At 40.5% G+C, this 14,438-nt stretch overlaps 1 protein-coding gene across 3 annotated transcripts in view; it reads right to left on the reverse strand.

Moving 5' to 3' along the window:
* Window positions 1-1,352: 1,352 nt before the first annotated feature.
* Window positions 1,353-14,438, reverse strand: part of RPIA (ribose 5-phosphate isomerase A) — a 63,910-nt gene continuing 50,824 nt past the window's right edge. For 2 of the 3 annotated variants that reach the window (XM_090269921.1, XM_090269924.1), the window contains one exon: window positions 10,024-10,928. In XM_090269921.1, the coding sequence (XP_090126047.1) occupies window positions 10,748-10,928 (181 nt within the window). In that variant the 3' untranslated portion in view covers window positions 10,024-10,747. Of the gene's footprint in view, window positions 1,799-10,023; window positions 10,929-14,438 lie in introns of those variants that run through there. The other variant, XM_090269922.1, reaches the window with a different exon arrangement.

Below are 14,438 nucleotides of genomic sequence, written 5' to 3' on the forward strand. Positions count from 1 at the left end.
TCTACCTCTCTTTCTCCTTTCCCTTCTCTCTAAAAAATAAATCAGATAAATATTTTTTAAAAATTATCACCCTCAGTTAATTTAGTTAATCGCGTTATATCAGTGGTTCTCAACCTTCCTAATGCTGCGACCCTTTAATACAGTTCTTCATGTTGTGGTGACCCCCAACCATAAAATTATTTTCGTTTCTACTTCATAACTGTAACTTTGCTACTGTTATGAATTGTAATGTAAATATCTGATATGCAGGATGTATTTTCATTGTTACAAATTGAACATAATTAAAGCATAGTGATTAATCACAAAAACAATTGTAATTACATATGTGTTTTCCGATGGTCTTAGGTGAGCCCTATGAAAGGGTCCTTTGACCCCCAAAGGGGTCGCGACCCACAGGTTGAGAACCACTGAGTTATAGTGTAACTCCGGAGTATCCAGCATGGAAAAACGGAGAAGGAGAGGGAGGGGGAGAGGGGAAGGGGGCACTTTTTTCAAGTTGGGATAAAGCAGCCAGCTCCATCTTTTCGGTGCGCACCTTGATTTGGCTTTTAGGTTGTGCCCAGAGCTGCAGATCTGTGAATAAACATCTGCCTCAGTTACTGCTCAAGTCCTGTGTCCCAGTGCTTTATTGTGAGCATTTCTCACACTCGGGAGGGCAAAGAGCAAACATCTCACCCACAAAAAAAAAAAAAAAAAAAAAAAAAAAAAATGGCAGCTCTAATTCACCTGGTACTTCCAAGTTAACTGGCTGGAGCTGATTTCCCAGCATCAGTCACTTAAGGTGAGATGGTGAGATGGCTTGAAGAAACAGCATATACAGTGAAAGATGGAGCCTTGCATTCCTGAATTTGAGGTGATTATTTAGGGAAAAACCAAGATGGTTTTATAGAGCATTTACTCTTACATAACACCTAAGGCTGAGCGCTCTGAGCGCTCTAACCAGTGACCACTGGCACCCAGTGCAAGTTCCTTCCAGCCAAGCATAACCAACACACTGAGGCTCAAGGTTGGAGGGACACACATGCTACAAACACACCCTCAAGTTCCGGTGGTGCTTGGTTTTCTCCTGAAAACTGGCAGTACCTTGCGTAAAACGGAAGGAAGGGGGTGCTGAGATGGGGGCTGGGGGAGTGGGAGAACAGACAGGGAAGTAGGTTCCCCTCAGCTCCCCGCACTCCTCTGGCTAAATGGGGAGGCCTGGGTTCGCCGAGTTGGAGCGCGCCCTGCTGGCCGGTGCCGAGATCACACCCAACCCTTGGGCCGAGGACTCAACCCTGGCCTCTGCAGTTTTGCCTGTACTATTATTACATTTCATTCTTACACACAAATCATCTTGGTAAAAATTTTATTTAGCATCTCCCCAGTTACAATTGCCAATTTTTATTTTAATGATATTTTTCTGGTTCTTTAGCAAATACAGAAAAACATGAAAATAAGTCATATATAAGCCCATCAGCAAAACAACTTTTAACATTTAATAAGCATATTTGTGGTGATCATTGTCCTGCTGTTGGATCCATGCCCAGTCCTTGGCTCCATTGCCAACGACTTTTGGCTGGTTGGCAAAAGGTTGGAGAGTGGGAGGAAAGAATCAGGTATATACATCCCTTTGTCTGCTTGCGGAAGGAATTTTCCAGCAGTGGCTGCATGGGCTCTGTGGTTCCATCCAGCTTCCACAAGTGCCCAGCTTCTGTGTCTTGGTGTCACTGCCTTCTTCCAGCCCCGAGGGACGGCTTCCTGTGGTTTCTTATCTCAGGCTGCCTCAGCATCATGATTGGCTTCTCTGCTCTTCCATCACCTGTGAAGCATTTCCTAGAGTAAATTACCTTTGTTTGAAATACATAAAGTAGCTTACTTTCCTGAATACATCATGATTGATATGTCAGAGTAATAACTTTTGGTTAATTTATCACTCAATATTTCATAAATTCTTCCTGTATCTTTAGTTCTTTACAAGCCTTTCTTAATGGCTGTATAATATCTTATACATCACACCTTAATTGATTCACATCACTTAAGTTTCCAATGTTTGTTTAAAGTATAACATTGGTGTAAACATCTGTATACATAAACTTATATCTACATTTCTAAGTTATTGGCTTAGACGAGACTTCTGGAAGTGACTAAAAAGAAACGATTCATTTTGTTTCCTGGTAAACATTACCTAGAAGTCTCTATGAAGAAAGGTTTGGACCAGTTCACAATCCCACCAGATGCCTACAAGAGCTTGTCTCACCATTCCCTCCGCAGCTCCGATTACATTAATTTGCTAATTTTATCTGATTATTAGGTTTTTTTGTTTTTTATTGATTTTTTTAGAGAAAGAGGAAATAGATGAGAGAGAAAAGAAAACATCAATTTGTTGTTCCATTTATTTATGCATTCATTTAGTTGACTCTTGTATGTGCCCTGACCAAAGATCAAATCCACAACTGTGGCTTATCGGGTGGTTATGACTGTTTTAACATAGATGTTTTCTTTATATTGTTAGTGAGGTGGAACACTTTTCAGAGGTTTATGAGCCACATGCACTTCCTCTTTGGTAAATTACCTATTTTACTATAGTCCCTAACAATATTTTTTTAAAAGATCCATTCGTCGAGATTGGTTCATATGTCTCTGAAGTCTTAATTTTTTTTAAAGATTTTATTTTGTTTTTTAGAGAGAGAGGAAGGGAGGGAGAGAGGGAAAGAAACATCAATGTGTGGTTACCTCTCACGCGCCCCCAACTGGGGACCTGGCATGCAACCCAGGCATGTGCCCTGACTGGGAATCGAACCAGTAACACTTTGGTTCGCAGGCCAGTGCTCAATCCACTGAGCCACACCAGCCAGAGCCCTAACAAGTCTCTTGACTAGATTATCAGTCAAGGTTCTCAGATACAAACAAAGAGAAGGTGGTTTTGGCTAAATTAAGCAAAAATGGGATTTATTGAAAGCATACCATTCAGCTCCAAAGTGGATATGAAAGCTGGAAAATTAGGTTCAGGAAATAGATGGAACCAAGGAAACCTGACAAGCTGGAAATATGGTCAAGATCCCATCTTAAACTTGTCTGAATAAGATAGCTACCCTGAATGTTGTTCCTGGAATTGCTGCCTGCCACCCACCATGGAATTCTGCACACCACCAGCAGAATGAATATTGTCTTCTTACATCTTTATCATTCCTTATAACTATAAACTGTGCATTAATTCCTTCCCTCTTCAAGAAGTAGTCTATTTCTCTACCTCTTTGAGTCTGGTCTGGCATTATGACTTGCTTTGAACGACACTGTACAATTTGAGGAAGCCTTGTAGCTTCCACAAGAATGCTCCTCTCAGAAACCAGCTGCCATGCTGAGGAAGCCCACGATAGCTCATGGAGAGATGCCGAAGAATTCTCCCAGACATCCCAGCCTCAGCCTAGTGCCCCAGTTGGAGCTATATGCAAGAGACAAGCCATCCCCACCAAGTTCTGTTCGACTGTTAGGACTGTGGGCAAATGAATGGTAATGATTGTTTAAGGCTACTAAGTTAGGGTGTGATTTGTTACATAGCAATAGATAACTGAGACACTCATTTAAGGTTCAGACCCTGGACAGTAACAGCCAATTGGCCAAGCCTTACTAGAGCCTGCAGTATTTGTCAGCCATACACAGCTCCTCCAAGTTATCTGTACCCACCAGGTCCCACTAATCCCTGTCCCTGCACATTCTGTCCCCACTTCATGGAATGCTTCTTTCCATCTATTCATCTCATACCCACCACTGCCTGTCTGGTGGTCATTTATTCTTCTTTCAATTTTCAACAACTAGAGCAACCACTAAGAAAGTCACTAAAATATATATAGTAAAAAAAAAACAAAACCCAGAGTACTTAGAATGGTATGTTAAAATATATTTATTTAAATTAAAGGAAGAAAGGAATAAGAAAAAAAGATAGGAGACAATGTAAACAATATATATTCATATACAAAAACTTGTACATGAATGTTCATAGCATTATTTATAAAAAGTGAAAAAATCCAAAGGTCCATCAAATGATGAGTCAATAAATAAAATGTGTACAGCCACACAATAAAATATTTGGCAATAAAAGAATGAAATACTAATACATGCTACATGAATAAATCTAGAAAGCATTATGCTAAATAAAAGATACAAGAGGTAATATATGGTATGGTTCTATTTGTATACAATACTCAGAAGAGGCAAATCTATCCAAACAAAAAGTGAATTCATGATTGCCTAGGGCTGAGAGGTTGGAGTGACTGCTCATGAATATGGAATTTCTCTTTGAGTTGATGAAAATGTTCTAGAAGTCATTGTGATTGTACAACTGTGACTATATTGGGTTGGTCAAAAAGTCCATTTAGTTTTTCCCATAAAATGAATAACATTTTTCATTTTCAACAATAACTATTGATTTGGATATTTTGAGTATGTTGGCTATCTCCCACTATTGCCTTCTGGTGGGTTGAGGCCAGGGGTGGTGCTAAATATTTTCCAAAGCCTAAGACAGTCCCACAGCAAGGAATTATTCAGCCAAAATGTCAACAGTACGAAGAAACTTCACAAACCACTTTTGACACGTTCGCTCAATCACAGCACCTTCTCCGTACACTGCACAAATAAATCGTTTTTTGCATTTCAGTTGTTTTTACCTTTATTGAAATAATAAAGCACAACAGACTGAAAAAGTTGCTTATTTTCTTCCATATTCAATATTGAAATGACTACACAAAAATTCACCAATTTTGGTACTTTTTTTTTCAAATTCACACTGATTTGACAGCTGTCACAATCAACTGAAGTTAAGACAACTGAGCACTACTACAGTAGCCATCATATAGAAAAAACTAAAACCTTTTGACCAACCCCAATACTCAAAGCCACTGAATTATACACTTTAAATGGGTAAACTCTATGGTATGTAAATTATATCTCAATAAAGCTGATAAACAATATTTTTAAGCTGCTAAAAAATTTGATTTAAAAAATTTGTTTTAGAACTTCAGCTAAATGACCACATAGAGTACAAGGCTTTCCCTGACTTCCCCAAGTGTAATATACACACACACATACACACTCATCTCAAGTAAAGCTATATGGCATGTTACAGGGGCATATAAAAATATTGAAATACTTTCTTCATTCAGCAAGTTTCAGAACAAAAGTTGGCAAACCATATTTTTTAAAAAATTCTATTATGGAAAATATCACATATATAAAAGCACAGAACAGTGAACCTCCACCTCCATGTACCTGTGACTCACTCATGGTTTCCCCACCACTGCCCACCCACCTGTATTTTCAGCAGAGCCATTTTGTACATCCCAATGCTCTTGATCCTGAGGCCCAAGGAACCTAGAAATTGTTAAGTTCACAGCAGTGGAAAAGTAATTTAGCACTTAAATGCATAATGTGCCCATGACTGTCCTAAGCACTTGAACGAATTAACCCTCAAAACAATCCCAAAAGGTAACGCTGTTCTACCCTCACTGAAGAAATCAAGCTTAGAGGTGAAGTAACTTCTCCAAAAGCTAAGTGAAAGAATGGAATTTCAAACCAAGGTGTTACTATCTTAAGACAATAGTTCATATTGATCAAAAATAAATAAAATAACTAAAAGAATAATTTAACTCAGAAGCTGAAAGAATGGTGTTCTCTTTCCTGAGGTCATCTGCTTGAAGTTCAAACTGGGACTGAGTGGACCCCCATCCAACCCCACCCCCCAGGGAACCCTGTTTGATTTCATCCTCTGTGGGATCTAAGAAATGGGTAAGGCGGCCAGCAGACCCCAGGCAATAAAGACCCTTAAAAAAAGCCAGAATATTTTATGCTTAGTAAAATAAGCCAGGCTGGGGAAAGACAAATACCATATGATCTCACCTAATACAGGAACCTAATGAACAAAACAAACAAATGAGCAAAACAGAACCAGAGGAATGGAAACAAGGAACAGACTGACAGTGACCCGAGGGGAGGAGGGGAGAGGGAGAAGGGGGTAAAGAAAGAGAAGGGTCAATTCAAGGAACTAGTATAAATGACACATGGACATAAACAACAGGGTGGGGACTGACTGTGGGAGAAGGGGCAGTGGGTGGGACAGGGGAGAGCAACAGGGAAAAATGGGACAACTGTTAACAGAACAGCAATAAAAAATTTTAAAAAATTGAAAAAGCCAGAACGATGGCAACACCTGTTCGCCCTGCCAAATTTCTAGGTCTGAGCTCTCCAATATGGTACCACTCACCAGCATGCCTACTGAGCACTTGAAATGGGGCCAGTTCAAAATGAGATGTACTAAAGTAAAATACACACTGTATTTTGAAGACATAGTACAAAAAAAAAAGTAAAATATTGATTACATGTTAAAATAGTAATATTTTAGATGTTTGGTTAAATAAAATACTTTATTAAAATTAACCTCACCTATTTCTTGTACCCTTTTAGTGTGGCTACTAGAACATTTAGAATTACATATGTGGCTCACATTTCCACTAGGCCTGACTGCACCTCTGCTGCCCTGCATGCCAGCTCCCATGATCTCTCCTTGAGAACACTTCTCACAGATTTGCAGAGAAGTAGGGCAGCACCACTGGCACAGAGCCAACTTGGTCAAGTGCAGCTCAGTCAGGGATCAGAGTTCTGGAACCTTCAGAGCTCAGCAATGACTGGAGATTGGCCTAACCTTCCACTGGGAACAGCTCCGGACACAAAATGAGGATGGCTACAACTCTACTTGAAACAATGTGGGACATCAGGGATTTTACTGACACCGAGATGAGGCTAACAGGCATGCAGCCAGCCAGGGCTTCGGTTCTAGTTATGGAGCTGCTGCTTCTCCCACTTCACTGCTGAGCAGAAATGTCAATGGCCCAACATAAAACAATGGGTTTCAAAACGAAATTTATTTCATTCATCAGTTTGAATAAAGCATTGTCCACAGAAAATGGGGGTTGCCTTTCCAGGGCAGACCTTATCTTCCATCTCTGGACCCCCCTCCCCCCAAAAGCACCACTACAGATGCTTACTTGCTGAGTGAGGGTCACCTGGGCACATCTGAATGCTGGGCTATACTGGAATATTTTGCTGTCCTGCAACCACCTAGTTACTAAAAAGCAAAGGCACTGCGTCTATGCCAAAACATCACCTGAATATGGGGTTAGTAGAGTGAAAGCTATTGAAGCCCTGATCTGGCTGCATCAGCTGCTGGAGACAGGAAGCGATCTAAGTCTGGCATTTGAAAAGCAAGTCAAGAGAAGCAGTCGTCATGGCACCAGTGAAGTCTCTGAAGGCCAGAGCTACATCACAGAGTGACTGATCCTTCCACCCTAGTGCCCAATACACAGCCAGTGCTCAATACCTATAAATCAAAGGGGAACAGGAGAGCTGATTATAGACTGCTTGGGCCCTCTAGCCCCTGGGGTCAGCATATCAAGGAAATGAAAACAGCCACTGACAGTCAGGAACTGGCCTGGCTCTAGTCATGCCTGGCGTTGTTACTAGCTGGCCTGGCCCCCCGCAGGTAGGCTGCTGTGTTCTCCTGTGGAACAAAACATTTCACAGAACATCAGCCAAGGCCACTCTGTGACTGTGAGAAATGAAAACAAAAACCAGACAACTACGTAATCACATCTCAACACAGACAAAAGATGAACATCATCCAAACACCACAAAGGACCAGACAACCCCATCCTGCTAACAAGTGGATGCTGTTGCTTTACCCAGCCCAGCATTACCCTCACTCCATTCATTCATCTCACCTTCTCAGTAAGTTAAGATAACCAATCACAGAACTGACTTCCTCACAACAACTAAACCAGAGCAAAGCCCTCCTTCCTTGAGCCCTTCCCCAAAGCACCAGATAGAAGCCTGAACAGCTAGTCCTAACACTCTCTGACCGAGGCTCCCCACTGCTGCCCACGGCATGCAACTTCCCTCATCAAAAAGGTCAGGAAACCCAACTGTGTTGAACTACTTTTCCTGAAGCGTCTTTGGCTAAGGGGAACTAACAACCCTTAACCATAAACATCCCTTCCTAGGCTATGGTTACCACTGTGCCTATATCCCCAGGCCTGGGAAGAGATAAAAGGAAATGGGCAAAGGAGAAAGGAGAAAATTCAACGGTGGCAAACATAACATCTACAAATGGCACCTTCTCATGGCCACCCCTAGGTTGTGCAATGTTCTACCCCTTTCTTCCACTAAAGAAAGCCCATAAGAAAACCAAAGTTAATATTATAGGCACAAGCACCTACACACACACAAAACCATTTCACTAACTTCAGTACTTTAACAAATTACTTGTGACTAAAGTTGCAAACGATGGACATAACAGTTAAGGAACACAAACTATTCCGCCACAGCTACGTGGAATTAGGAGCATGGCCTGAACAAGCTACTTAAACTAAACCTGTTTCTCACTCCACAAATTGAGAACAAATGCCATAAAGTTGCTGTGAGGTAACAGGCCAAAAGCCCAAAACGGCACCTGGCACAGAGGATGTAATGACAGGTAGGACTCCGACACAAATCACCTGATAACTACCTCTCCCACCTATGGCCCACCTCTTGCCCACTGTGCTGACAATTTCTTCCCATGCATTCCCTTTGCAAGATGGCACTCCTGTCAACCTGTCTGTCTTGTCCAGCAGTCTGGAAGCATCTGGAGTACAAGAGCATGCTGGAGCACAGGCTCTGTTTACTCGTTTCCCCTCCCCTCCCCACCAGCACACTTGGGAATCTGCATATGGAGACTCAGAAGAAGTTTGATGAAGACTCAAAAACTTCATGAGCTACAGCTGAAACCAAATTGAGGTTTTATTTAAGCCCAGGTGATTTTTCCCCTTTGATCCTTCCCAGAAATGCGGCAGTTTAACTTAGTTATAAACCTTTTCCCAAACAGCCAGCTTGCAGTTTGCCCTGTGTTCCTTAAATTGATCACCAGCCTGAAAATTTTTCCATCCAACTTACCACCTACAAGATCACATTTAATAACAATTTTATTGAAGAAACTTTAATCAGAATTTACCTCAAAAACAAACTGCTGTATATGTGTCCAAAGCATAGCAAGTGTTTTGTATTCTTCAAGGAAAACCTCACATTAACACTTAAAGGAGCTGCAGTTTGGTCACAGGTGTGCCTAGGAACCCAGCTGAAAATTTACATGTGATTAGAGCATGCAGGTGTTTTGTAGAAATGCAGGACAACTTTGCTGTTTATCTTTATTCCTGAACTTAATCTGTGTCACAAGAGCTTTAAAGGATCATTTCAAAAATCAGTTCTATCAAATTTTCTCAGCCAAGATATCTAGTGCCCACTTTGTGCAAAAATTACTAATCATCCAGACCCAAATAGTCTTAAATAAAGCACTCCTAAAAATAGGTTTCCTAATGATGTGTGAGGCAACTATTTTTAAAGACGCCTTGAAAGAGAAGAGAAAGAGAAGGAATTTTTCAAGGAAAAGAGAGCCTGATTAACTTTTATTCTGCAATTTAATTTAGGCGAAATTTAAATGTCAACAAGTTTGGTAGCTATAATTCAAGCTTTGAAACAGAGGGCAAGCCTACTGTTTCAAGTATTGTACAAAATCAGCATAAGGGAGGTTAGGGTTCTCAGGTGGATTCGAGTCCCATCTAAAATGATCACAGCCTCTCCTTTCCCTGTCGATGGGGCTTTCTGGACAATCGCTGCTCACTAAAGTGGAGGGGATAAAGATGACATTCAGGTCACCCATTTTACTGCTTGTCAGCTTCCATGACTAAAGGTTTGACTAATATAAAACTTGGGAATAATTTGTGCCTTTTGTTCAATTGTGTTATCCTCAACTAACAAAGAAAATTAATGTTTTGTTTGACAAAGGTCTATGGAATAAAACTGATACTAAGCTCTCTCAGAAATAAATATTTACCTGTTCTTTGGCTCAACATTTCTTGAGTAAATTTTACCTCTTATCAGAGACCAATGTAAACTGGGTGAGCAAAATTGATTTCTATTTTACTGCAAAATTGCTGCAAATTCTATAGTAAAAACAAAGAGTAAGAATGGCACCATACTGTTTATTTCAACCCTCAAACAGTATAAAGAGGTGAGAAGTTCTGATGCTGAACCATGCAAGTAATCAATCACACAGGAATGGATAAAATATTAACAGAAAGACAATCATTTAAATGTGTCTCACATTTCACAGCAGTACTAGCAAGGACTTTTGGCCAATTACTCCCTATGGGAGTCTGAATGAACCCCCTGATCTTAATCAAAGAACCACCACATTTTTCTCCTTGATAGTTTACAAAGTCACTACACAGCACACTGCTACACTCACCACATTTTTGTAAGCCTCTTATTAAAATATGTAACAAGCTATTGTGCGTGAACACAACAAAAAACTAAAAACCAAAAAAGAGTGATAGAAGAGTAAACTCTGATGTTTCTAGTAAGGCATCAGGGAATCATTGCTGGCTGGGCCTTTCATTTTACCAGTTTAAAGAAGTTCTGATTTTCATTACTCAGCAAACTCAATATTCAGAAGTTTAACCAGCAGGCTAAGTTTAAAAAACAGTTCCCTTCTTATTTTTGGTAAATGTTTTATATAAAACATGAAATCAATTTCCACTTTATTTTAAAAACTGAGTATTTTTAATAGTAAAAAATATATATTTATATTTCTCTTTTTAAAAAAGACATTTAATAACAATACTTGAGAAGACTGGATTTCATTGCCCAGCCCCCACCCTGCTGCCATCCACCTGGCACAGAGACATTAAGGCAAAGGCTCCTGGAAAGACATGTCCACTTGGCTGTGGGCTGCAGACTCCAGTTGGGTACACTCCAGTCCTGGCAGGGTCAAGAGAAAGGCTTCTCCCTCATGTTCACTGAGCCATCCTCCATCCCAAAATAGACTCTCTCTGCCATATTGATGAATAGGCCTGTATCCACCACACCTGCAGGACAAAAGATGGAAGCAGGCATTAAGCTTCAGCTCCTCAAGGCAAGAAAAGAATCAAGGATCATAAAATCAGTAGGAGCAACAACCACTAGCAACATTGGACAAATAAATGAAAAGATTCTGATTCTTTTTATTTCATCTTATAACTCCTTTCTCCCCTGCTGTCATTGGCTTTCTTTCTATGTCCACAAGTGCCAAACTTTTTCCTGCCTCAGAGCCTTTGGTCATATTTCTATGTCTGAACTAGTCATCTTTGAGAGCTTCAAGAGCTGGCTCTTCTCTGTCCTTCAGGAATCATAACAAATCATATCTTCAACTTAAAGATCTCCTATGACTACTTAAGTAAACCCCACTCCCAGTTATTCTAAATCACACTGTTAGCCTTTGAATTTTTCCCCACAGAACCCAAGAACATATTAGCAACAAAAGTCCCATATCAAAATATATAAAACTCCTTCCAAATCAATAAAAACACACACAACCTAGTAGAAAAGTGGGCAAAAGAGATACTTCACAGAAGAAGTTATCCAAAATGGCCAATAAACATTAAAAATGGGGTTCAAATGAGACAGAAGGGAAAGCAAATTAAAACTACGTGACACCACGGCATACTCACCAGGAAGACTATGATGAAATGTCTACATTTCTACACATTTACAGCAGGAGTAAATTGGCAAACCACTTTGAAAAATGTCTTAATATATTTTGTAAAGCCAAACACACTCATACCTGTGATCCAGCAATTCTACTCTAGGTGTATAATCAACTGTTAGGCATACATACAGTCATCAAGAGACATATATAAAATTGTTCATAGCAGTATATTTCCTAGTAGCTAAAAACTAGAAAGACCCAAATGACCATTAAGAGTGGAATGAATATACAAGTATTTTTCCCCACACACATAATAGGATGGAATCTATTCAGCAATGAGAACTACAACTGTGAGCAATTTTTACTGAAAATATTTACGTAATTCAGCTAACCCTTAAACAATTTAGGGCTTCATAGCTGAAAACTGAAGTATAACTACAGGTGGCCCTACAAACACGCAAACTCCCAGCTATGGATTTGACCCTTCGGGCAGCATGGTTTGAAATGCACAGGTCAGACTGGAAATTCTGCATGTAAGTGCACTTACACAGTTCCAATCCTGTGTTGTTAAATGTAGACTGTAAACATACAACTACAATGAGATAATGCTGTTCAACTATCAGAAGAAAGTTTGATGAAAAGAGTGGCACCTACTTGTGTTGCTGGTAGACGGGTAAACTGGTGCAATCCATGGAGAGCAATTTAGCACCATCTAGCAAGACAAGAGACACTTGTCCTTTGATCTAGTCACTCCCTTCTAGCAGAGGACTGGAAACAGATATCCCCTACTGGGGATATTGTTAAAGAAATTATGCAATGGCTAAAAAATGAAATGCCATGCAGTTATTTTATAACATTGGCTTGTTGGTAATGAACTCCTTTAGGTTTTTCTTATCTAGGAAGCTCTTTATTTTTCCTTCACCTTTAAATTTCAGCCTTGCTGGGTTAAGTAGCCTTGGTTGCAGGTCCTTGCTTTTCATCACCTTGAATATTTCATGTCAATCCCTTCTGGTCTGAAATATTTATGTTAAGAAATCAGATCATCGTCTTATGGGAGCTCCCTTGTGGGCAACTAACTCCCTTTCTCTTGTGGCTTTTAAGATTCTCTTTGTTTTTAACCTTTGGCACTTCAATTATGATGTGTTTTGGAGTAGGCCTCTTTGCATCTATCTTGTTCCAGACTCTGTGCTTCCTGGACTTGTGTATCTATTTCCCACACCAGGTTAGAGTTTTCAGTCATTATTTCTTCAAATAGGTTCTCTCTCCCTTGCTATCTCTCTTCTCCACCTGGTACCCCCATGATGCAGAAATTGTTACGCTTGATGTTGTTCCAAAGGTCCCTTAAACTATCCTTATATCAATTTTTTTATTTTTTTGCTGCTCTGATAGGACGTTTTCTGCTACTTTGTCTTCCAAATCACTGATTTAATACTCTGCTTCTTTAATCTGCTACTAATTCCTTCTAATGTATTCCCCCCTGCCCCGTGGGCTTTTATTACCTTTGAAAGTCAATCCCAGTTCCTCAGGGCTTTTTGGTAACAACCAGAGCCCAGGCATGCCTCCTTTAGGCATGACATTCCAAAGTCTTGGTTAACAAAACCTCTAATAACAATTGGTCTTATTAGTTTTATGAAAAGAACCTTATGTCATTACTTCTTCAGCATGCCAAATTCTGAAGGGATCAGGTAGGGAGAAAAATATACAGTGTGAAGGAAAATCCTTGTCCTTCTAATATTCACTAAAATTGCACTTCCATACTACACATTTTCTTTTGTTCACTTTCCTACATGTGAGGGTATTTTTTGGGGGGGGGTACAGGGGGTTTTCTGGCTCATTAATTTATTTTGCTTTCATTTTTTCCCCCCACTAAAAATTTTTTTTCTATTACAGTTGTCCCACATTTTTCCCCATTGGTTCCCTGTAACCTGCCCACCCCTTCTCCCAGTCAATTCCCATCCCGTTGTCCATGTCCATGGGTCATTTATACATGTTCTCTGACTATACCCTTTCCCTTCTTACCCCCCCCCCAATGTATTCTTTCAGTTATTGTATTCTTCAGTTCCAACTGGTTCTATGATTGCTATGTGTTTTTTTATGCTATCTTTAAATTCTGAATTCATCCATTCTTCTCCTAAGTACTTTGAGCATCCTTACTATTGTTTTTAATTCAGTATGTGGTAGATTGCTTATCTCCATTTCATTTCATTCTTTTTGAGTATTTCTCTTCTTTCATTTGGGGCATGTTTCTTTGTCTCCCCATTTTGGCTGCCTCTTTTGTCTTTGTTTCTGTGTATTAGGTAAAATCTGCTGTATCTCTGTCATAGTATGATGTCCTTACACAGTAGGTGTCTTGTGGGGTTAATGGCATGTTCTCCCTGATCACCTCAGTTAGGTGCTTCAAAAATATCCCTTGTGTGAATTATGTAAGCTCTCCTATTGTAGTTGAGACTTGATTGCTGTTGGTCCGTCTGTATGTGAGGATGACCCTTGGGCTGGAAGATTATGAGGATCGACCTCATCCACAGTGTAGGAGCTGCTGTGCAGGGGCTGACCCCATGAAGTGGAATTTGCTCCAGCAAGGTCTGGAGCCTGCAGACATCTCCATTTGAGCATGCCCCTTATGGAGCTACCTGGCTTGTGCTCTGATGTAGTCTGAAGCCAGCCACTGGATGTACTGGTTCCTGGGCCTCTGGGAGAGATTCCAAGGCAGATCAAGTTCAGGCACTGCCTGTGCTGCCTGTTTAGAGCTCCAAAGCAATCCACAGGCGCTGGCTGCCTCTGCTGGCCCTGTGTTCACATGGGAGGGGCCAAGCCGTGCCCCCAGGCTGACTACGACCAGTACTGAGCAGGGCAGGGCAGCAAAAGACCCAAAGCACTCAAGACCTGGCTCCGCCTGCTGGCTGCCTGTTAG

The sequence above is a fragment of the Furipterus horrens genome, unplaced genomic scaffold (genome assembly GCF_987537825.1).
Source record: "Furipterus horrens unplaced genomic scaffold, mFurHor1.1.pri manual_scaffold_3, whole genome shotgun sequence".
NCBI lineage: Eukaryota > Metazoa > Chordata > Mammalia > Chiroptera > Furipteridae > Furipterus > Furipterus horrens.